At 45.2% G+C, this 23,137-nt stretch overlaps 1 protein-coding gene across 1 annotated transcript in view; it reads right to left on the bottom strand.

The window, feature by feature from the left end:
• Positions 1–50: 50 nt before the first annotated feature.
• Positions 51–23,137, bottom strand: part of PNPLA1 (patatin like phospholipase domain containing 1) — a 52,448-nt gene continuing 29,361 nt past the window's right edge. Inside the window, exons 5-11 of the mRNA XM_061146065.1 lie at positions 22,402–22,462; positions 10,398–10,964; positions 9,735–9,740; positions 7,454–7,532; positions 6,199–6,324; positions 2,207–2,307; positions 51–1,509 (exon numbers count right to left, since the gene is read on the bottom strand). Of these exons, the coding sequence (XP_061002048.1) occupies positions 2,208–2,307; positions 6,199–6,324; positions 7,454–7,532; positions 9,735–9,740; positions 10,398–10,964; positions 22,402–22,462 (939 nt within the window). The 3' untranslated portion in view covers positions 51–1,509; position 2,207. The remainder of the gene's footprint in view (positions 1,510–2,206; positions 2,308–6,198; positions 6,325–7,453; positions 7,533–9,734; positions 9,741–10,397; positions 10,965–22,401; positions 22,463–23,137) is intronic.

The raw sequence follows: 23,137 nt of genomic DNA, 5'->3' as shown, positions 1-23,137 counted from the left end.
CTGTATCTTTTTTTTTTTTTTTTTTTCTGGCCACCCTGGAACACAGGCAAGAACAATTCTCTAACTCCCTCAGAGCATCTGGGCTCAAATACAGGCTTTGAGTTATAGCAATAGTTAATATTATATTCAGTTCTCCTTTTCACACCAGGGAATAAGCATTCCTGAGTTGTGCAAGATTGAAACCCTCCCTCCCCTGGCTCACATGTCTCAGGGCCTCTGGGCACACAGTCACTTGCAAACAGCAAGACCTTCTCAGGCAAAGGACGGAAGGCAGCAGGGAAGCTCCACCTGACTCCCCAGGCTCCTCCCTTGACTGGTCTGGGCTGCAGACCTGGAGAAGGCAGCGGATGCTGGAACACCTGAGCTTTGGTTCCTCTCAGGCCTCTCAAAGGGACACTTAGGTTCCTCTAGGGAGATGCGTCTGAAGAGGATGTGTGTGGACTCTTGTTTGCTCACATGGTCCTGTTCAATGTAGGTTCCACCCGCCTCCATGCCAAAGCCTCCCACCCACCTGGGCTTAAATTTGCATGTGTCCTTCTCACGGGCCACAGTGCAGGGCTGTCTTCCACCTAGTCTTCTAGGATTTGCATTTTAGGATTTGTTAAGCACATGCATCTGAGCCCTGTGGACAGCCTGTTTTTCCTTACTGGGTCTAGTTGGAGCCAGAACTTATCCACAAGCAGTGAGTTAATTTTTTTTTTCCTGGACAGGCTGCAAAAATCAAAGTTAAAGGCCTCTTTCTTGCGGACTGTTTTCACTGAGGTGTGAACAGCAGAGAGAGTCTGCCCTCATCTGGGCGGGGAAAGGGGAGGGGAGGGCACACATGACCTCCCATTTCCTCTGTCAGCACAGCACAACTTGGGGAAGGCCAGGGCCGCCCGCTCCCCCCAGTTGCACCAATAATCCCCGGGGTAAAAGCTGGTAAAGGCTTCTTGCCAGGTCAGCGCCTCCAGGGGATTCCCATGAGTGGCCGAGATGGAGTCCGCTGGTTCCAGGTCAAGCCTTTTGTGTGTTGTGTGAACAAAAAACAAACAGCAGAGGAAGATGTGGTCTCTTGACACCGCAGGAAACAGGAAAGGGTGTCCACGGCTCAGCTCTGCCTGACCCCCAACAGTTTTGCCCTGTGGATGAACTCCTGGGGGAGGACGAGGATCTCGAAGAAGCAAACTCAGGCTGGGTTGGGAGGAGGACTCAGAGCCCAGCTGCCTGGGAGGAGGCTGTGCTGCCCACTCTTAGTGTCTGTCTGTACTGACGTCCATCTGTCTGTCCAGAGCAGAGTAGCGGAAGGACCCCAGGGAAGCTGGGTGGGTGTTTAGACAAGGAGGATCTTGCCTGGAGAAAGCAGGACTCTCTGCCCCAACAGGCCTGGTAGTGGGTGGGACCCTGGTCCTTGCAAGGCCTGGGGTGAGAGGAGGGTGTCTGAGAACAGTGAGGAGAAGGTTCAGCCTTGCGGGGCCGTCAGGTTCTCTCCTGTTTCAGCTCAAGTTTCCTCTCTCGGCTCACAGTTTCCTAGAAAAAGGACACAAATTCATCATCTGCAAGTCCCAAATCTAGTACTTCCCTCCCCTTATGTCCACCGAGAACACTGCTCACAGCTTCATATGCTTTGGGCATCCTGAGCAAATAGCCACACTGATATGTGGAAATAGGAAGTCTCAATTTGTATCAAAAGCCAGTTCGAGGGTTTACTTTGTTATGCAAGTGGTCTTCTGCAAAAGCAGAATCCCATTTGCAAAGCAGGAGTTGGTGAAAGCGTGTTTGCCATATTTTGTGACTTACAAAAGTCTGGTTGATATTTGGTTTTTCAGGAAGAGGTAGAGGGGTCTCCAGTATGCTGAGTACAGTTGTGTGGCCTGCACACTGCACAAAGATACACTGCCAGTACAAAAGGGTAGGCACCTCACAGACATACTTAAGTTGTATATCCTTCATACAGGTTTCAAGTAGTCGGTCATCAATTGTTCAAAAAAAAATCTGCATGTTATGACAACTCTCCAGCAGGTGGCAGTCAAGTTCTCAAGGACAGGGTGCTCTAGTCTTGGTGCACAAGGCATTCTACAGGCTAGGGTTGGCCTTGACCGGGACCAGGAAGAGGCAGGTGGGGGCAGAAGGAAAGATGGGCTGACGGAGCTCAGAGGTCACCGCAGCATCCTGGCACAGGACCGGCAGTGTCTGGCCCCCAGGGACACCCTGGGGAGCTCCACACCTCAGGGCAGCTGTATTCCTGGATCCGGATGAGGCCTGCAGGCGACCCAAACTGTCTCGGAGGTGGAGATCAGAGAGAAGTCAAGTGGGCAGGGGGCAGACCTGGATGTGAGAAGCCAAGGAAGCACATGTGAGGGGAAAATGAGACCAAAGGGGGGAAACTGGGAATCTGGATTTCCAAGCCCTCCTCCACTTGCTGCGTGACCCTGAGCCAGTCACTTGCCCTCTCCGGGAAACAGCAGGGAGACACCTGCAGAACTCATCTTGGAGAAATGCTGGGATGTGGACCTGGATATCCCTGGATAAGTTTCAAATCTGACTATGTCATTCTGTTGTTTAAATCCTCTCACGACTCCCCAGCAACACAGATGAAGTTCAACCTCTTTAGCACGGCACCCAAGCCAGACTGCCCTACCCCTTGCCACGTGTCCAAGTGCATCTCCAGGCCTCTCCTGCCCACAGGGAGGAGCTACACCATGCCCTGTGACTTCTGACTCTCACCCCAGCGCTCCTTCTACCCTGGAGGCTGGACCACTTAGTGGTTAACATCAAAATCCTGGTGACAGATGTTCTGGATTCAGATCCTGGCTCTGCCATCTACCGACTGTGTAACTTTGGGCTTGTACTTAACCTGTCTGTGCCACAGTGCTCGGAATAAAATAACTACTATGTAAGTTTTAGCTATTACTTAATTCACCTATTAAAAATTTTTCATTAGGTTATAATTGATTTCCAATGTATAAATTTACCTTTGAATAGGGGGAGGTTCCATAGCAACTCAAAGGAAGGGTTCTCTAATAGTGGAAATTTGGGGAGTCTGACAGATTTGGTCTGTGGTTAAGAACCTGCTTGCCTGTGCAGAGGACACAGGTTTGCTCCCTGGTCTGGGAAGATCCCACATGCTGCAGAGCAACAAAGTCGGTGCACTTCAAGAACTGAGCCCAAACTCTAGAGCCCATGAGCCGCAACAACTGAACTCTGAGTGCCTTGAGCCCATGCTTCACAGGAGAAGCTACCACAGTGAGAAGCCTGTGCACTGCAACTAGAGAGTTGCCCCCGCTTGCTGCAAGCAGAGAAAGCCCACACACAGCAACAAAGACCCAGTACAGTCAAAAATAAATAAACATTTAAAAAAAAAAAAAAGAAGGATGTGAGTAGCAATCAGCAAGACGGATCTCCTTCTTTCCATCTGTAGCCTGTAGGCAGTATTTCAGTTCCTCAATCTGTATTTCTACTTTGAGGCCAGTTACACATCCTGAGTCAGATGACCACTGAACTTTTACTAGAGGAGAGATAAGCCAGCAGAGGAAAGCCAGGCCGATACATCTATCTAGCCATGCTCTAGGAGAAGAGCGTATCTGGCATTACTGCTGGTCCTGAATAAAAGGGGCAGGGACAGACTTGACCCCAAGTTGTAAGCCTAGGCAGAGCTATCCTAGCCAATTCACAGACCTGTGAAAGAGAAAAGTAAAATGTTTGTTTTGTATTCCACTGAGATCTTGGCCCGGGCGGTGCGGGGGAGAGTGTTGTTTGTTACATACAGCATTATCAAAGCAGCGATAACTGACTAATACATCCCACGTCAGAGTATAGATTGAACGTTTGATTTAAAACAGACACAGACACATCCAGAGTAATACATAGAACATCTATCCTGAGCTTTTATTCTAGACTCTTTCCTCTGCCAGGAGACCAGGAGTTTCCCCAGGACTAGCCAGTGGATGTGACAGTGTCTCTTATGACTGTAGTTTCGGAACAGTTCTTTCCTCTTCCTGGATCACTTCTACTTTTCTATGCCTTATATATATATATATATATATACATATTATTCCCCTCTCTTTCCCCTAACCTTGTCTTTGAAATTCAAAGCAATAAATCTCCAAGGAATTGCTCAAGATCAATTGGTATATTGCCTCCCAGTAGTTTCATGACTTGTTCTATAAAGGAACACTGCACACGGGATGTGTGACTCACTGACAACAAGGTTTCCCACAGCTTATGAAAATCGTTTTGTTTGTTTCTATCACATCCTGCTTCTTTGTACAACACCTTGATTCCTAGAAGTTTATCAACCAAGGTAGCTCTGGCTGAAGTGCACGGTTCCCGCTCTTCTGAGCACGGGAAGAGGTGTGGCTCTGGAGTCAAAGAGCCAAGTGTGGACCGGGCTCCCAGAGAGCACCCCAGCTGCGGGGAAGCTCCCCACACCCAAGGCAGACCTTCCTACATCCTCATGACCGCACCTGACCCTGAGCGCCTAGAGACAGACTCAAAGGTCAGGGAAGTGTTGAGGATGGAGACCAAGGAACAGAGTGCCCGTTCCAGGCTGCGCTGACCATAAGGTCCAGAAGCCAGCGACCGCCCTGTGGGTCCTGCACCCTCACGGTGCACCCAGCTGCTCGGTCAACTCCAACTCTTTTGCAGTCTCATGGACTGTAGCCCACCAGGCTCCTCTGTCCATGGAATTTCCCAGGCAAGAATACTGGAGTGGGTTGCCATTTCCTTCTCCAGGGGATCTTCCCAACCCAAGGATCAAACCCATGTAAATCAAACTTTGGGGTAAATCTTCAAAGTTGGGGATCAAGTTGAATTTATCTTGCTTTTCTTCGGCCACACCACGAGGCATGCAGGAACTTAGTTCCCTGACCAGGGACTGAACATGTGCCCCCTGCACTGAGAGCACAGTCTTAACCACTGGACCACCAGAGAAGTCCCTTATACTGCCATGGCAGACATTATTGGCTGTATCAGCCAGTATCTTTTTTTTTTTTGCTATGCCCTGCAGCATGCAGAGTTTCCCTGACCAGGGACTGAACGTGTGGCCCCTGCTTTGGGACCGTGGAGTCCTAGCCACTGGACCACCAAGGAGGTCCCTGAATTCACCCTTGATTTCCCCAGAACCTGGAAGAGCGCTTGGCATTTGTGCTGGGCTTAGTTGCTCAGTTGTGTCTGACTCTTTGTGACCCCATGGCAGTTAGTAGGTGCTCAATAAAGTTTGACTAATTAAACCAAAACAATCTAATAGCGTCAAAAGCAATTAGAAGCAGGCCTACCCTTGTTAGGACTTTTAGCTGTAGGTTGGCGAGAGTTAGGAACTCTACATGGTGAGTCACATGAGCACCCACCTGTCGGGTTTTTAAGAACAGTTCTCTTTTTTTCCCCACTCTGGGATAAGGAATGGGCTTCCTAGGTGGTGCTAGTGGTAAAGAACCTGTCTGCCAAAGTAGGAGACAGAAGAGACATGGGTTTGATTCTTGGCTTGGGAAGATCCCCTGGAGAAGGGCATGGCAACCCACTCCAGTATTCTTGCCTAGAGAATTCCATGAACAGAGGAGTCTGGCAGGCTAGAGTCCATAGAATCATGAAGAGTCAGACACGACTGAAGTGACTTTAGCATGGGACAAGGAATAGCAACTTTATTCCAGAAGACAGCAGATGGACTAGTGGACTACTGGAATAGCAACTTTATTCCAGAAGATAGCAGATGGACTAGTGGACTAGCAGACTAGTGGACAACTTTATTCCAGAAGATAGCAGATGGACTAGTGGGTTAGTGGACTAGTTACACCTGGACTAGCAGGTGGACTAGTGTCCCAAAGAACCATCTTCTTTAAGTAGAGTTCTATTCAGAAGCTAAGAAGTAGTTGTTCACTTCTAGGAGTTATAACCATAATATCTACTAATTATTGACTGCTATTACACATCTTGCACTCTGCGAAGCAAGTTACACAGTTGACCTTGTTAAACCCTCACAACGGCCTTACAAGTTGGTATTAGCCCTCTTTTACAGATCAGGAGATAGAGGCTCAGAAAGACCAAGAGTCCTAAGCATATTCCCTGGGTAAGACTGTGGCTGAGCAGGGATTTTATGTTGGGTGCACCCAACTCTGAAGCCCAGCTCCTCATCCTGATCCTTACTGACCCCCCTCACTACCCCTATCATCTTCCTGCAGACCGCTCCCTTTCTGTGGAACTGGAAACATTGATCATGCTCACTGCACTTTGCGGCCTGTTGTCTTGGTCCGTGGATGTCTTAGGGAGCCTTTTCTGGGGCCGCTTGCCTTTTGTTTGTTCTTCTTGAACACCTTGCTCACGCAGTTGGACTCTTCAGCAGGGCTCTCCCTGGACAAAGAGATGGAGTGATGGTTGGTTAATGACAGGGCTCCACTCCAGCTCAGAAGGTAGACAGACACACCAATGTTATGATTCTCAATCCTGGCTGAACATCAGAGTTCCCCAGTGAACTTTTACTTTGTAATCAATGAATGTTTATCTAAGTAACATCATACCCACTAGTCAAATGAAACTCAAACTTTTATACAGTTACACGTCAATGCAATAAAGTAAGCTATCATGTGAACAAAATGCATAATTTATGCCCAAGCACAAAATTATGTATGTAAACTTTTTCCAAAAATTTTATAATTAAAACTATACTTAATATGAGAAGCAGGTATGTTTTAATATCCTGGGTGAGATACCAAGTGAGAATATCAAAAATAAAAGTGCCTTGGGCCCTTTTCTCTGACTGTGGCCATAGGAAAACTCAGTCACTGCCAGAGCTACCCCAAGGAGGAGAGGGATGAGGTTGGTGAATAGAAACACCCTGATTTACTCTCTGATCTCCTGCTGGTGCCTTCACCAGCCAACCCCACTGGCATTCAATCAGCAAGGGAGTCTGGGTATTGTGATTCCCAGAGAGGTTAAAAAAAAAAAGTTTCCCCGGCCCTCTCGTAATAGCTGCAAGGATAACAACTGAGCACATGTTACACAACCCAGACAGTTGATGTGCATTATGAAAGAAGATTTTCTGGAGACAATCTGCAACATAGCAGTATTAGCCCCCTTCTTATGCTGTTAGAAAATAATTTGGATTAAGGGAGATTTGGGGTAGAGTCCCCTTCATTTACACTGTGCAGGACCCACCCAAGACTAGGGTGCAGCAGGCCTGCCAGCTCTCCTGACCTGAGACACCCCCAGAGAGTCAGGTACGAGGAAGGGCGCACACTCCCCCACCGCATCCAGAGGAGGTACACGCCCCAGTGCGCAGAGCAGGGACTGGGAATGCCACTGTCGGCAGGAATAGACTCACGTCCCCGTGTGCCCCCACTGGAAAAAGAAGGGAGGTAGTGGTCTGTAATCACATCCAGAAGAGGATCCCCAGGCAGCTAAAGAGATGGAAAGTGTCATTTAGCTGGGCCCCCTCCCCAGCCGAAGGAAAGAAACTGTCCCCAATCAAGGAGACACTCACACTGCGTGAGGTTTGCTGGTGGTTTCCTTCACATTAGCCAGAGGCACAGTGCTTTTCGAATTTGAAGAGGCAAAGGGAGCTACAGCCAAAAATAAAAATACAGAAGACATGAGTGAGATGGGGATGGGAAGGAGGAGTACTTAGTCATTTTTGAAATAACAATAAGAAGAAAGTGAGAAGTTTAGAAACTCTTTTTCTTAAATTCTCGTATTTGGGACCAGAATCATATTTGGGGATTTGATTGAGATCCAGGGCAGCAGCCTCTGTGGGAAGGCCTGAAGCTAACCCTTGACGTAATATTATCAACAATTCTTTCCCCAAAAGCAGCCAGTTGCGTTAGGGAAAGTTTTCAAGAAAATCCCCCACAGGGGCCTGAACCTTCCATCATCTGCTGTCTGTAATGTTTTTTTGTCTTCTTTACTGGAATAGGAAATACAAATCATTTCATGACCAGTATTCTTTTCAAAATTTTTTGGCCATGCTGCGGCCATGTGGGATCTTTGTTCCCCTGACCAGGGATCAAATCCACTTCCCACGCATTGGAAGCGTGGCGTCTTAACCACTGGACCACCAGGGAAGTCCCATCATGGCCACTATTCTTAAGTAAGCTCTTTACAGGTTTCTGATGAGTATGGGGATATATAATACATGAATATTAAGGTGTAATTATGTAACACATGTAAATAATAATAATATGGAATAAGTTAGCATGTTCGTCTATCTAAGGAACTTGGAGACCTTTCATCTGGGGACCTGCTGGCTGTCCCTCACTTCCCCAGATCTATTTGTGGTTCCTTTGTTTATGGATTTTTCCCAGGACTTTCTGCAACACTCCCACCCCAACAATAACACGGCAAAACAACAAATAACATGAACCTCTGGGGGCAGCACTCTGTCCAACTCCCCCTGATGGCCGCAGATGTCACTGCTGAGACCCAGCAGGGCTTCTCGACCCCCTTGAGTACTGCTGACACCACTGGCCAGGCAAGTCTTTGGTGTAAGGGTTGGGCATTGTAGGATGTTTAGCAGCATCCCTGGCTTCTCCTGACTAGGCGTTTCCCACCAGGTGACAACCAAAAATGTCTCCAGGGACTGCCAAATGTCTCCCGGGGATAATATTGTCTGCAGTGGAAAACCATCAGGCTACCTGTACCCTCTGCCAACCCCCAATACGAGTGAGGAATGCCAACTCCGGACCCACGATTGTTCAGGCCCCTGAAGATGGCTGGCTTTAAGCACTAATGTGATAACATAAATGCATTTCATTTAACCGGGAATAAGAGAGCAAGTGAAACACTTTGAACAACTTTCTGACCCTTAATGTTCTGGTATTTTTGTCTCAAGATTAAAAGAATCAAAATGAACCTATTCCAAAAAAAAAAAAAAAAAAAGGAAAGAAAGGAAGACAAGAAAACAAAAACAAAATAAAAGGCAAAATGAACCTATTCCCAAAGAGAGAAAGAAAAAAAAAAAAGACAAAGTGAACTTACTCCAGAAAAAGGAGGGGGTCACACGTGACCTGGGGCAGAATCACAGAGAAGGAAGCCTTGCTAACCTGTGCTGCTGTTTATCATAATAACTATGAAAGCCCAACCAATGGACCATGAAGACCCTACAGCCTGGCCTGATTCCATCCCTTGGACCTCTCTCCCTAGGTCCCCACCCAGACCACCTACAGAGCCAAACAGGTGTCCTCTTCATGCTGAATGTGTCTTGTGCCCTCCTTCTCTGCACCCAGACCTCTGGAATAAACAAAATCTGAAACATTCTTTCTACTCCGTCAGATCCCACAAGCCACAGTTGTCAATATCCTGCCCCCTTTCAAATGACCCCGCACCTCCGAGAAGCCTTCCTTATTTCCCCCCAGAGAGAGGCGATCTTTTTCTCTGTAAGTACCCTCAACACTGTTTTTGTTGCTTACACAGTACTTAAGAATTTCTTCTTGTATTTTTGAAGTTAGCATCCATGCCCTTCCCTCTGTCAGAAGGGAGATTTCCTGAGAGTGAGGAATTGAGAACAGTTCATCTTTGAAGCCCCCAGAGAGGTGCTTCTCAGACTACCTGTACTGAAGAACCATTTTCTAAAAATCATACTCACAATCCATAATGGACTAGTACTTTGGTAAAATACATTACAGATGAACTAGTGGGAAAATGACGAAACTCTTGAACGTCACGGCTCTACCTTATTGCTATAAACGTTTCGAAATGCTTGGTCTCACTTTCTGCACTCATTTCATTGTGCACAAGTAACAATAATTCAGAGACTGGCACTGGTCCACAGACTGCTCTTCGAGTGCCGCTGCCCTTGCACAGTGGCTTTCCCAATAAAAATCTACGAGAGGAGCAGTTCTCAAACGTGAGAGGGCGAAAGAACTGGGAGGGCTGGTAAAAAAATGCAGACAGCTGGATCCCACCCCTAGAATTGTTGATTTAGTAGGTATGTGGTAGGACCTGAGAATTTTTATTTCTAACAAGTCCTCAGGTGGTGCTATTGCTGCTGGTTGGGGACCGCACTTTGAGAATCACTAGACAGGAACTAGTCGTAAAGAACCTGCCTGCCGATGCAGGAGATGTAAGAGACACAGGTTTGATCCCTGGGTCGGGAAGATCCCCTAGAGGAGGGAATGGCAACCCATTCCAATATTCTTGCCTGGAGAATCCCATGGACGGAGGAGCCTGGCAGGTTATGGTCCATAGGGTCGCAAAGAGTGGGACACAAATGAAGCCACGTATGCACAGACTAAAGGAAAAAACAAAAAGCCAAGCACACTGCCCTCTCATGGTGGCCTCTCCTCGTAACCAGCAGAGCTATTAAAGCTAAGGGCTAACTAACTTCACCAGCGCACCCCTCCAAAGCAATGGCTGTTAGCTACCACATCATCACACACTTGCCAGTGGGCTCCGGATGTGAGGCAGCTGAGAGAGGCCAGAAGGGTCCATACCTTGGGGCTGTTCTGGGCCCAGTTCCTCCGCAGGTGGCTGTGCAGGTGATGCCGAAGAAGATCGGGGCAGCGTTGGAGGTGCCCTCACAGTGGAAGGCCCCAGGGATGGCCTGGGTGACGCAGATGCCTGGGGCGGTGGGAACTGGGGTGGAGATCCAGTTGGTTGTATCTGCTGCGATGGTGATACAGGTGACAACCCAGCTGTTGAGCTGGGGAGTAAGTGCACAGCTGGGAGTGACACAGGTGGCAAGTCAGCTGGAGAACGTGATGGTGATGAGGCTGCTGGCGATGCAGGTGATGAAACAGGTGACTCCACAGGCCAGTCACCTGTGGATTCGGGTGCCTGCAGGGGTGGGGACAGAGGTGGACTGCAGCTACCCTTTCCATCCCCTTTGGGAGCCCACTGTGTATGAAGTTGTCTGGATTCTTCTGGCCTGGCCGACTCTCTTTGGAGGCTCGGTTGACAGCGTTCAGGACACTCGTTGCCAAGGGCGAGTTCTATCTGGCAGTACACTTCTACCCGGGGGAAAATCACTCTCTTGGAAGGAGAATTAAGATAAGCAGCATCTAGGAAAAACAACAGCATGGGGTCACAGGTGGCATTTCTAACCCCTGACATCAGCATGGTGTTTGCAAAGAATGGTTTCCCAAATTATTTTCATAAACAGGATGAGTGCTTGTCACTGTTTTTGTTTTGCTTTTGCCTTGTGTCTAGAGGGATCTCAGTTCCCTGGCCAAGGATTGAACCCAGCCATGGTGGAGAAAGCCCAGAATTCTAACCCTGGGCCACCAGGGAATTCCTGTATTAGTGCTTTTCAACAGCCTTTCTTTACTTACTTGAATTTATATTGAGTGATTGTGTATTGATAGAAGGCTGGGGTAGATTTAAACATTGCTGGTAAGGACCCAGTGGAGAGATGGAGGTTGCAGAGAGAGGGGGAATGATGAAAAATTGGAGAATTCTGAGACAGGAATGGGGTCTGAGCCCAGGTGGGTGGGTGAGCTCTAGACATATGCTAAGAAGGGTCAGGGAAAGGTGAGTCTGTATATTTGGTGGCACAATGTCGAGAGAACTCCCCTCTGATGGCTCTGGTTTTGTCTGTGAAGTAGGAAGCCAGGTAGAGTAGAAGACTGGAGGTCAGGAGCAGAAGGTTTGAGGTGGTAATTACAGAGGATGAGAGAGTAAGTTGACAAGAAAAATATAATGTGATTGCTTTCAGTGTAGAAATTCACAAGCCATTTCAAAAATTCATATGAAAATACAAAGGACCTAGAATAACAGAAACAACTTTGAAAATAGAACAAAAGCTGGAGAACTAAGACTACCTGCTTTCAAGATTTATTATAAAGCTATAATGATCAAGACAGTATGGTACTGACATAAAGATGGGTAAATCTATCAATGGTACAAAACAGAAGGTCCAGAAACAGACCCATGACATACATAGACAACTGATTTTAGTCCAAGATGCAAAGTTATTTCAATGGAGAAAGCAAAGTCTTTTCGACAAACAATGCTGGAATAATATGATATCTAAATAATGATATGATATCTAAATATGATATCATGTAAATAGTAATATGATATCTAATAATATGATACCCATTTTTTATAAAGAACTTAGATTTATATCTTGTACCTTATAAAAAAATTAACTTAAAAGATAGATCACAGACATAAATGAAAACCTAAAAGAATGAATGAAAGAAAGAATAAGAGAATGAAAGAATGAAAAAATGAAATGATAAATAAATAAATGATAAATGAATGAATGAGTGAATAAATAAATAATAATGAAATAAATAAATAAATGAATAAATGAAATGATAAATGAAAGAAAGAATGAAGAACGGTGGGGAGTGAGTGAAATGGGTGAAAGGGGTCAAAAGGTACAAACTTCCAGTTATAAAATAAATAAGTCACAGGATGGAATGTACAATCTGGTGACTAGAGTTAGTATTAACAATACTCTATTGAATATTTGAAAGTTGCTAAGAGAGTAGATCTTAAAAATTCCCATCACAAGAAAAAAAAGTTTTTTATGACTCTGTGTAGTGATGGAAGTAACTAGATTTTTCCCCCCCATTTATTTTTATTAGTTGGAGGCTAATTACTTTACAATATTGTAGTGGTTTTTGCCATACATTGACATGAATCAGCCATGGATTTACATGTGTTCCCCATCCCGATCCCCCCTCCCACCTCCCTCGTAACTAGATTTTTTGTGAGGGTCGTTTTGCAACATACACAAATTTTTAATCATCATCTGTACACCTGACACTAATATAATGCTCTGTGTCAATTATATCTCTAATTATACTTCAATTAAAAAATAAAAAGAAATATTGCTCTACTAGGAAAAAAAAGAATCAAGTCTTTTGGTGCAAGTGGAGTGACTTTTTGGAGGGCACATATCCTTTTTCACCTAATTATTAAAACACTGAATTTTTAATAAAATTGCAAAAATAGCTCTATTTAATTTGGGGGTCATTTTTTTGTTTGTTTTCTTTTACAGACTGAACATTTCCTTTTCCCTAGACTCCTTCCAATCACTAATGTCTCTAAGAAATTAATTGCCTATACCTGTTTTTCTTACTGGTAAATGTTAATCTCCTTGTACACTGTAATTGCCTAAAATAATTGAACTGAGTTCACCATGACTCAGTTATTTGGTTTTTAATAATAAAACCTTTGTATTTTAAAATATTAAAAAATCCCTAGAAGAAAACAAAGGAGAGAGATATTTTGTAATCTTGAATGAGGCAAAGATTTCTTAGATAAAGACACCAAAAGCATGATCCACAAAGGATAAAAATTAATATGGACCCTACTGAAATAAAAAAATTCTCCTTTTCAGAAGACACTCTTAAGGAGTTGGGTAGAGAAATCATGGACTGGGAGAAAGTATTTGCATATAGTATTTCTGAAAAAGGGCATTTATAGAGAACATATAAAAGCTCTTAATAAGAAAACAACCAATTCCATTTTGTAAATGGGCAAAGAGCCAATTGAAAGAGCTCCTAGTGGTCAAAATTGGAACAATTTGACTAACAAAATAAATAAAGTAGGACTGAATAATAATTCACAGTAAAAAAATAAGTACTCAAGAGTCCATACTGAATAAATAGACGATTGAATAGGTAAGTCAATGGGGAAGAAAGAGACAAATCTGTCATGCAGAATTCCCAATAATTTCAGTAGATATTTCGGCCCTTAAAGAAGTGGAAAATAATCTACTCCTTGCATGTGGGCTTTGCATAGTGACTTCCTTCCAAAGAGTACGGTAGGAAAAGGAGAAAGAGTAACTTTAGAGTGGAGACACCAGAAATACGACCTCAGCCAGGTGACCAGGGCCAGTGTCATCAGTGATACATCATGTAGGCAGCACGTATCCTCAATACAATGTGATGAGAAAGGCACTTTGCATCAGTTGTCTTCCTCCCCCAAATCCACAACCCCAGTCTAATCATGAGAAAAAACATCAAGCAAACCCCAACTGAGGGACATCCTACAAAATATCTGGCCAGTAGTTCATTAAAAGGGCTTCCCTGGTAGCTCAGCTGGTAAAGAATCTGCCTGCCATGCAGGAGACCCCGATTCAATTTCTGAGTCAGGAAGATCTGCTGGAGAAGGGATAGGCTACCCACTCCAGTATTCTTGGGCTTCTCTGGTGGCTCAGCAGGTGAATCTGCCTGCAATGCGGGAGACCTGGTTTCAAACCCTGGGTTGGGAAGATCCCCTGGAGGAAGGCATGGCAGCCCACTCCAGTATTCTTGTGTGGAGGATCCGCGTGGACAGAGGAGCCTGGCGGGCTACAGTCCGTGGGGTTGCAAAGTGTCAGACACGACTGAGCGACTAAGTACAGCACAGTTCAGTTCAGTCGCTCAGTCGTGTCCGACTCTTTGTGACCCCATGAACCGCAGCACGCCAGGCCTCCTTGTCCATCACCAACTCCCGGAGCTTACTCAAACCATGTCCACTCAGTCAGTGATGCCATCCAACCGTCATCCCCTTCTCCTCTTGCCTTCAATTTTCCCCACCATCAGGGTCTTTTCAAATGAGTCAGTTCTTTGCATCAGATGGCCAAAGTACACAGGTCATTAAAAACAAGGAGAGTCTGAGCGACTGTGACAGACAAGAGGAGCCTGAGGAGACAGCACAGCTAGATGTGACTTGGGATCCTGGATGGGATACTGGGTCAGAAAAAGGATATTAGGTAAAAACTAAGGAAGTCTGAATAAAGAATGGGCTTCAGTTAGTAACAGTTTATCAATATTGGTTCATTAATTATAAACAATATGCCATAGTACGTACCAAATGATTTATGTACTATGCTATAGTATCTAACAAGTGTGAGACATAAAATAATAGGGAAACCTAAATGTGGGGTATATGGAAACTCTCTGTACTATTTTCACATTTTTCCTGTAAATCTAAAACAATTCAAAAAAATAAAGCTTAACCAATAAAGGTATAGGGGGAAATTGGGCAGAAGAGTTGAACAGACACTTCACCAAAGAATATACTTGAACAACTAATTAGCAAATGAAAAGATGTTCAATATTATTAGTCATTAAGGAAATGCCGATTAAAATCACAATAAGATACCACAACACACCTATTAGAATGGCTAATATTAAAAAAACTGACCAGGAAACTTCCAGTGGCTGGGAATCCAGTGGCTCAGATTCCACACTCCCAATGCAGGGGGTCCAAGTTCAACCTGTGGTCAGGGAGCTAGATCCCACATACCACAGCTGAGTTCAAATGCCGCAACTAAGAGATTCTACATGCTGCAACTAAGATCCAGTGCAGCCAAATAAATATTTTTTGAAAAACACAAAAAATAAAAGAGATTGACCATACCAAGTGTTGGTGAGAATGTGGAGAAACTGGAATTCTCATACATAGTTGGGAATGTAAAACGATACAATCACTTTGGAAGATAATTTGCCAACTTCTTAAAAAGTCGAACATACATTCTGGGTATGTGTCTCAGTCTATACATATCTAAAAGAATTGAAAACAGGATCTCGAAGAGATATCTGCACACCCATGTTCCTTGCAGTATTATTCACAATAGCCAAGAGGTGGAAGCAACCCAAATATCCATTGATAAATGAATAGATAAAGAAAATTTGGTCTATATTCATGGTCTATATTCTCTAGCCTTAAGGAAGGAAATCCTGTCACATGCTACAACATGCCTGAATCTTGAGGACATTATACATGAAATAAACCAGTCACAAAAAGACAAATACTATTACAATTCCACTGACATGAGGTATCTAAAGTATTCAAACTCATAGAAATAGAATGGTGATTGTCAGGGCCTAGGGGAAGGGGGAAATGGGGAGTTGGTTAATGGGGATAGACTTTTAGTTTTTCAAGATGGAAACGTTCAGGAGATTGGTTGTACAACAATGTATGTTTAACACTACTGAATTGTACATTTATACCGGTTAAGATGATACATTTTATGTTATGTGTGTTTTACTACTATTTTATACATTATATTTTATATTAAAATAGTATATATTATACATATATTTGCATACATACATTATATATTAAACATACCTCCACCATATGATCTGGTCATTCCACTCCTGTGTATTTACCCAAGGGAAATAAAAGCTTTCGTCCATACGGAAACTCAAGCCTGAAATGTACATGCATGCATGCCAAGTCGCTTCAGTCATGTCCACCTCTTTGCAACCCTGTGGGCCATAGCCTGCCAGGCTCCTTTGTCCATGGGATTCTCTAGGCAAGAACACTGGAGTGGGTTGCCATGCCTTCCTCCAGGGGATCTTCCTGACCCAGGGATCAAACCCATGTCTCTTACATTCTCCTGTATTGGCAGGCAGGTTCTTTACCACTAGCGCCACCTGGGAAACCCGGGAAATGTACATAGCAGCTTTATTCATAACAGCCCCAATTTGGGTACAACCTATATGCCCATTAAAGGGTGAATGGATAAATGAACTGTGGTATATTCACACAGTTGATTAGAATGCAAATGGGAATGAACTATTTATACCAAGCAATGACACGGATGAATCTCAGAATAATCATGCTGAGTGAAAAAAAGCAGACAAAAAAGAATTCATACTATAAGACTACATCTATCAAAAAAAAAAATCTAAAAATGAAAATTGATATATAATGACAGAAAGACATCAAGGTTTGTTTGAGGGTGGGGGGATGAGGGAAGGTGGGAGAGATCCCAAAATGGCATGAGGAAATGGGGCTTGATGGATTGTTCCCAGTCTTGATTGCAGTGCTGGTTTCACAGGTGTGTGTGTGTGTGTGTGTGTGTGTGTGTGTGTGTGTGAAAACCTATCCAACTGTGAGCGGGAGGAAGGGAGGTAGGAAGATCGGCCTGGCCGGGCATGCTTGGGTATGGGACAGATATTTCAAACGTGGCCACTTCTGAGCTCCTGTCTCACTCAGCACCCATGTCCAGGCATCTGTGTGGGGAAGGCGGATTTTGAAGGGTGCCAGCAAGCAGTGCCCTTTGTTTTGGCAGAAGGCAACTGCCAGGGGAGGCCAGGGGTGGAGAGGGAGGCTCACCTGGTGGCAGAAATAATTAACTCAATGTGAGCCTTTAGGAGGGGGGAGACTGAGGATGCCAGGATGTGAGCTGAGGAGTTGAGGGTGACACCTTGCGGGTGTGGCTTCCTGCCGGAGCTGACCCCCTTTCAGAAAACAGGCAGGAGGCTGGAGCAGACTTCCGATTTCTGCTCGCAGATGGTAGGTGGGGATTAAGAGAGTGTAGCTCTGGGCACCAACCACAGTTTCTCAGGATATGTCAGTATTTCCTGCCTGCATCTGGTGCCAGGAGAAAACTCCAGTCGCATCAAACCCAAGAGGGTTTAGGTGCTGGAGCTGAAGCTTGCACTCAGAAAGCCATGCACACCCTGGCAAGTTGGGAGAGGAAGCAAAAACAGCTGGCAGCTGGCATGAGACATTATCTCCCTTATGAGTTGTGTCTGTTCCTACTTGGAGTGATTCCAGGGCCATTGGGGAAAATCTGCCATCCTGCATATACTGTCCCCAATTCAGGAGTGGATGGCTGCAACGCTACTATTAGAGTTTCATCCTTGGGTTTAAGACCACCATTCACACCTGTGAGAATGTCCCAACCAGCTAAGGGTGGAAGGGGGAAGGGTGAGGAGTCACGGGGTTCCTCCAGAGGGTGAAATAGGGGGCTCCTGAGAAACAGGGGAGATGAGAGATGCTTAACAATCCACTTTGTATCTCTCCCTGGGGCTTGCCCTGAGAGGGAGGTAAGGGAGAATTCTAAGGAAGAGACAGGTATGGAGGCAGCCAGGTAGCCAGGCTGCCATCTGAGCTGTAGGGGGATTTCCTGCAGCAGGGAATTGGTGTCTGCTCCAAGATCCGAGAACCAAACAGGGGATCCCCAAACCCCAAGTCCTCAGCATACACCATCACTGAGGAAAGAATGGAGGGACCCCCAGTTGGCAGTGGGAAGGAGCCCAGGCCCTAGCCAGACCCTCCTGTTCCTGGGGCTCTGGAGGTGAGGCCTCATCTTCCCCACCACACATCCTTCAGGTGGTCCTCCTTTTGGATACTTGCGGTTCAGCTTCCCAGCTGTCCCCTGTGCAAATGCGGAGGATGGAGGAGTTGTCAGAGGACAATCGGGGTCAGGAGGCATCTGTCTGCCGAGAGGTTCTGCAGAGAGGTGAGAGGAGGGGCCTGTCTCTGAGGTCAGAGCAGGCAGTGGACTGGATTGACCATGGCTAGGAGTAAAACGTGGAGATACGGTCCACCACCAGCCACCTTGTACAGATGAGAAACAGGCCCCAGGAGGTGAATTACTTACTCAAGGTCACCCAGCTGGTGTGTCGAGAACCAGGATCTAAGCCCTTCTTACAGATTAGGAACCAAGACTCAGAGAGGTGGAGTGATTTCCTGCAGCTCTCACAGCTCGGGGGATGGGGGTCCTGGCCCAGAGCCGCTTGCTTCCAGAGCCCACATTCTCTCCACCCTGCTCCCCATCCTCCTAGCTGGGAGAAAGGACCCAGGAGAAAGTAGATTCAGGACAGAGGAAGGTTAGGAAAGCAGGAGGCAATTTTGGAGAAAAAAGTTTTTAAATGTATATATCCTAGGGGGAAGAAAAACCACATTCAATCTTTTAATCTCACTCCTAAAACACATATTATTTAAACTACATACAGAAAAAGTTCACCATGATTCCACAGGGCCCTGCGGAGCTCGTAGGCACAAAGTCTTACTGTGTCCCCTATTTCTTTGATTATAGGAAACAGCCTTCATTCAGCCTCCTCAACCTTCCCTGAGTTCAAATGGGCAGGTTCAAGCAGTTGTTAATTAGGGAAGGGAGGGATTGGGAAACCAAGGAGAAACAGCCAAGAGCAGCCTTGGGGCAAGGTCATGTTTCCCATCATGGGATACACACAAAAATATCTTTGAGATATTCTGCAGATATCTGCAGAACAATTCAACTTCAGCTTCTTCGGCATTAATGGCTGGGGCACAGACTTGAATGAAGAAGCTGAAACTGAACAGTTCTATGAAGACATACAAGACCTTCTAGAACTAACACCCCTTTTCATCATAGGGGACTGGAATGCAAAAGTAGGAAGTCAAGAGATACCTGGAGTAACAGGCAAGTTTGGCCTTGGAGCACAAAATGAAGCAGGGCAAAGGCTAATAGAGTTTTGCCAAGAGAACTCACTGGTCATAGCAAACACCCTCTTCCAGCAACACAAGAGACGACTCTATACATGGATATCACCAGATGGTCAATACTGAAATCAGACGGATTATATTCTTTGCAGCCAAAAATGGAGAAGCTCTATACAGTCAGCAAAAACAAGACCAGGAGCTGACTGTGGCTCAGATCATGAACTCCTTATCACAAAATACAGACTTAAACTGAAGAAAGTAGGGAAAAGCACTAGACCATTCAGGTATGACCTAAATCAAATCCCTTACGATTATACAGTGCAAGTGACAAATAGATTCAAGGGATTAGATTGGATAGATAGACTGTCTGAAGAACAATGGATGCAGTTCAAAACACTGTACAGGAGGCAGTGATCAAAACGATCCCCAAGAAAAAGAAATGCAAAAAGGCAGAATGGTTGTCCAAGGAGACCTTACAAATAGCTGAGAAAAGAAGAGAAGCAAAAGGCAAAGGAGAAAAGGAAAGATACATCCATTTGAATGCAGAGTTCCAAAGAATAGCAAGGAGAGATAAGAAAGCCCTTCTCAGTGATCAGTGCAAAGAAATAGAGGAAAACAATAGAATGGGAAAGACTAGAGATCTCTTCAAAAAAATTAGAGATACCAAGGGGACATTTCATGCAAAGATGGGCTCAATAAAGGACAGAGATGGTATGGACCTAACAAAAGCAGAAGATATTAAGAAGAGGTGGCAAGAATACACAAAAGAACTATACAGAAAAGGTCTTAATGACCCAGATAACCAAGATGGCGTGATCACTCACCTGGAGCCGGACATTCTGGAGTGCGAAGTCAAGTGGTCTTAGGAAGCATCACTATGAACAAAGCTAGTGGAGGTGATGGAATTCCAGTTGAGCTATTTCAAATCCTAAAAGATGAGGCTGTGAAAGGGCTGCACTCAATAGGCCAGCAAATTTGGAAAACTCAGCAGTGGCCACAAGACTGGAAAAGGTCTGTTTTCATTCCAATATCAAAGAAAAGCAATGCCAAAGAATGTTCAAACTACCGCACAATTACACTCATCTCACATGTTAGCAAAGTAATGCTCAAAATTCTCCAACCTAGGCTTCAGCAGTACATGAACTGAGATGTTCAAGCTGGATTTAGAAAAGGCAGAGGAACCAGAGATCAAATTGCCAACATCCGCTGGATCATAGAAAAAGCAAGAGAGTTCCAGAAAAACATCTATTTCTTCTTCATTGACTTACACTAAAGCCTTTGACTGTGTGGATCACAACAATCTGTGGAAAATTCTTTAAAAGATGGGAATACCAGATCTTATCTGCCTCCTGAGAAATCTGTATGCAGGTCAGGAAGCAACAGTTAGAACTGGACATGGAACAACAGACTAGTTCCAAATAGGGAAAGGAGTGTGTCAAGGCTGTATATTGTCACCCGGCTTACTTAACTTATATGCAAAGTACATCATGTGAATGCTGGGCTGGACGAAGCACAAGCTGGAATCAAGATTGCCGGGAGAAATATCAATAACCTCAGATATGCAGATGATATCACCCTTATGGAAGAAAGCAAAGAACTAAAAACCCTCTTGATGAAAGTGAAAGAGGAGAATGAAAAAGTTGGCTTAAAACTCAACATTCAAAAAACTAAAATCATGGCAATTGGTCCCATCACTTCATGGCAAATAGATGGGGAAACAATGGAAACCAGTGGCTGACTTTATTTTTTTGGGCTCCAAAATCACTGCAGACGGTGATTGCAGCCATGAAATTAAAAGATGCTTACTCCTTGGAAGGAAAGTTATGACCAACCTAAACAGCATATTAAAAAGCAGAGACATTACTTTGTCAACAAAGGTCCGTCTAGTCAAGGCTATGGTTTTTCCAGTAGTCACGTATGGAAGTGAGAGTTGCACTATAAAGAAAGCTGAGTGCTGAAGAATTGATGCTTTTGAACTGTGGTGTTGGAAAAGACTCTTGAGAGTCCCTTGGACTGGAAGAAGATCCAACCAGTCCATCCTAAAGGAGATCAGTCCTGGGTGTTCATTGGAAGGACTGATGTTGAAGCTGAAACTTCAATACTTTTGCTACCTGATGGGAAGAGCTGACTCATTTGAAAAGACCCTGATGCTGGGAAAGATTGAAGGCAGGAGGAGAAGGGGACAACAGAGGATGAGATGGTTAGATGGCATCACCGACTCGATGGACATGGGTTTGGGTGGACTCCGGGAGTTGGTGATGGACAGGGAGGTCTGGCATGCTGTGGTTCATGGGGTCGCAAAGATTCAGACACGACTGAGCAACTGAACTGAACTGTCCCTTGGAAGAAAAGCGATGACCAACCTAGACAGCATATTAAAAAGCAGAGACATTACTTTGCCAACAAAGGTCCATCTAGTCAAAGCTGTGGTTTTTCCAGTAGTTGTATATGGATGTGAGTCGGACCATAAAGGAAGTTGAGTCTGAAGAATTTATGCTTTTGAACTGTGGTGCTGGAGAAGACTCCAGAGTCCCTTGGACTGCAAGGAGATCAAACCAGTCAATCCTAAAGGAAATCAGTCTTGAATACTCATTGGGAGGACTGATGCTGAAGCTGAAACTCCAATACTTTGGCCACCTGATGCAAAGAACTGACTCCTTGGGAAAGACCCTGATGCTGGGAAAGATTGAAGGTAGGAGGAAGGGATGACAGAGGATGAGATGGTTGGATGGCATCACTGACTTGATGGACATGAGTTTGAACAAGTTCAGGGAGTTGGTGATGGACAGGGAGGCCTGGTTGCTACAGTCCATGGGGTCACAAAGAGTCAGACACAACTGAAAAACTGAACTGAAGTGAACATTTGGTAAACACCCTTTGATCCAGGAATCATTTACAATATCGCTTCTGTTTTATGTTTTGGTTTTTTGGTCACAAGGCATGTGGGTTCTTAGCTCTCTGACCAGGGTTCTGACCCACACCCCCTGCTTTGGACTGTGAAGTTTTAACAAATGGACCGCCTGCAAAGTCCCAACCTAAACATAGTTTTTAAATCCAGAAAATTTATCTGTACAAAAACTGTAGACACAGTCCAGTCAGTTAATTTAAACCCCCCTTTCCACACAGACCATAATTCTGGCCACAGCGGCCTGTCCTGGACAATGAAGACAGTCGGGTTCTTGTACCCATTTCTGGCTCTTCTGGCTGAAGAGCACCTCCAGTTCACAGACTGTGGGAAACGCTCCTTCACTCAGCCCTTCTACTTTCTGTCTTTGCCCCACCTACCCCACCCCACCCCCGCCCCACTTCCTCCTGGCCCCACATGGTACTCACTCAGCCTCCTCAAGTACAAAACAGCATCTTCATACCCTCGGTAGTAATAATCGTGGAGGATCTGCAAGGTGGAGCACCAGGAAGTAAGGGTGCAGCAACGCAGAGCCTGGCGGCCCCTGGCCCAAAGCAGCTGATTCTCCTGCTCTTCAGCTTCATCTGATGGGCTTTTCAAAATGTACTCCTCCCTTGCTATCTGCTAAGAAGTGGGGGGCAATTCCTGACCATGTGTCCATAGTGATGCTGCATGAAGGTGGTAAACCATTCACAGCTGACCATCAGTTTCCCCTGGGCCGCAGAATGTGAGAGGTCTATGGCAGAACCGAAGAAGGTGCATTTGGACAGTAGAAAGAGCAGATTTAGGAGACTGGGCTCAAATCCCAGTGTGGCCACTTATCGGCTTGGTGGCTGTCTGAATATGACATCTCACAGCCTCAGTTTCTTCACTTGTAAAATGGGAATAATATCTGTATGTATTACAGAGGATGCTGGCGGATTACCCGAGATATTGCCCATAACACCTTTTCTGTAAAGGGCCAAATAGTAAATATTCGGGGCTTTGCTGGTCACACACAGTCTCTGTCACTTCTCTTTTTATTTTTAACAATGCCTTAAAAATAGAAAGTCCATTCTTAGCTCACAAGCGATGGGCTGAATTTGGCCCCTGAGCCATAGTTTGCTGACCCCACACTGAATGTCAGAATGCGTGAGTTCAGCCAGCATTCCTATCAGCGGTTCT

Source organism: Dama dama, chromosome 7 (assembly GCF_033118175.1).
Source record: "Dama dama isolate Ldn47 chromosome 7, ASM3311817v1, whole genome shotgun sequence".
In the NCBI taxonomy this organism is placed as follows: domain Eukaryota; kingdom Metazoa; phylum Chordata; class Mammalia; order Artiodactyla; family Cervidae; genus Dama; species Dama dama.
The sequence above is the reverse complement of the archived record's forward strand: the minus strand, read 5'-3'. Positions and strand labels throughout refer to the sequence as shown.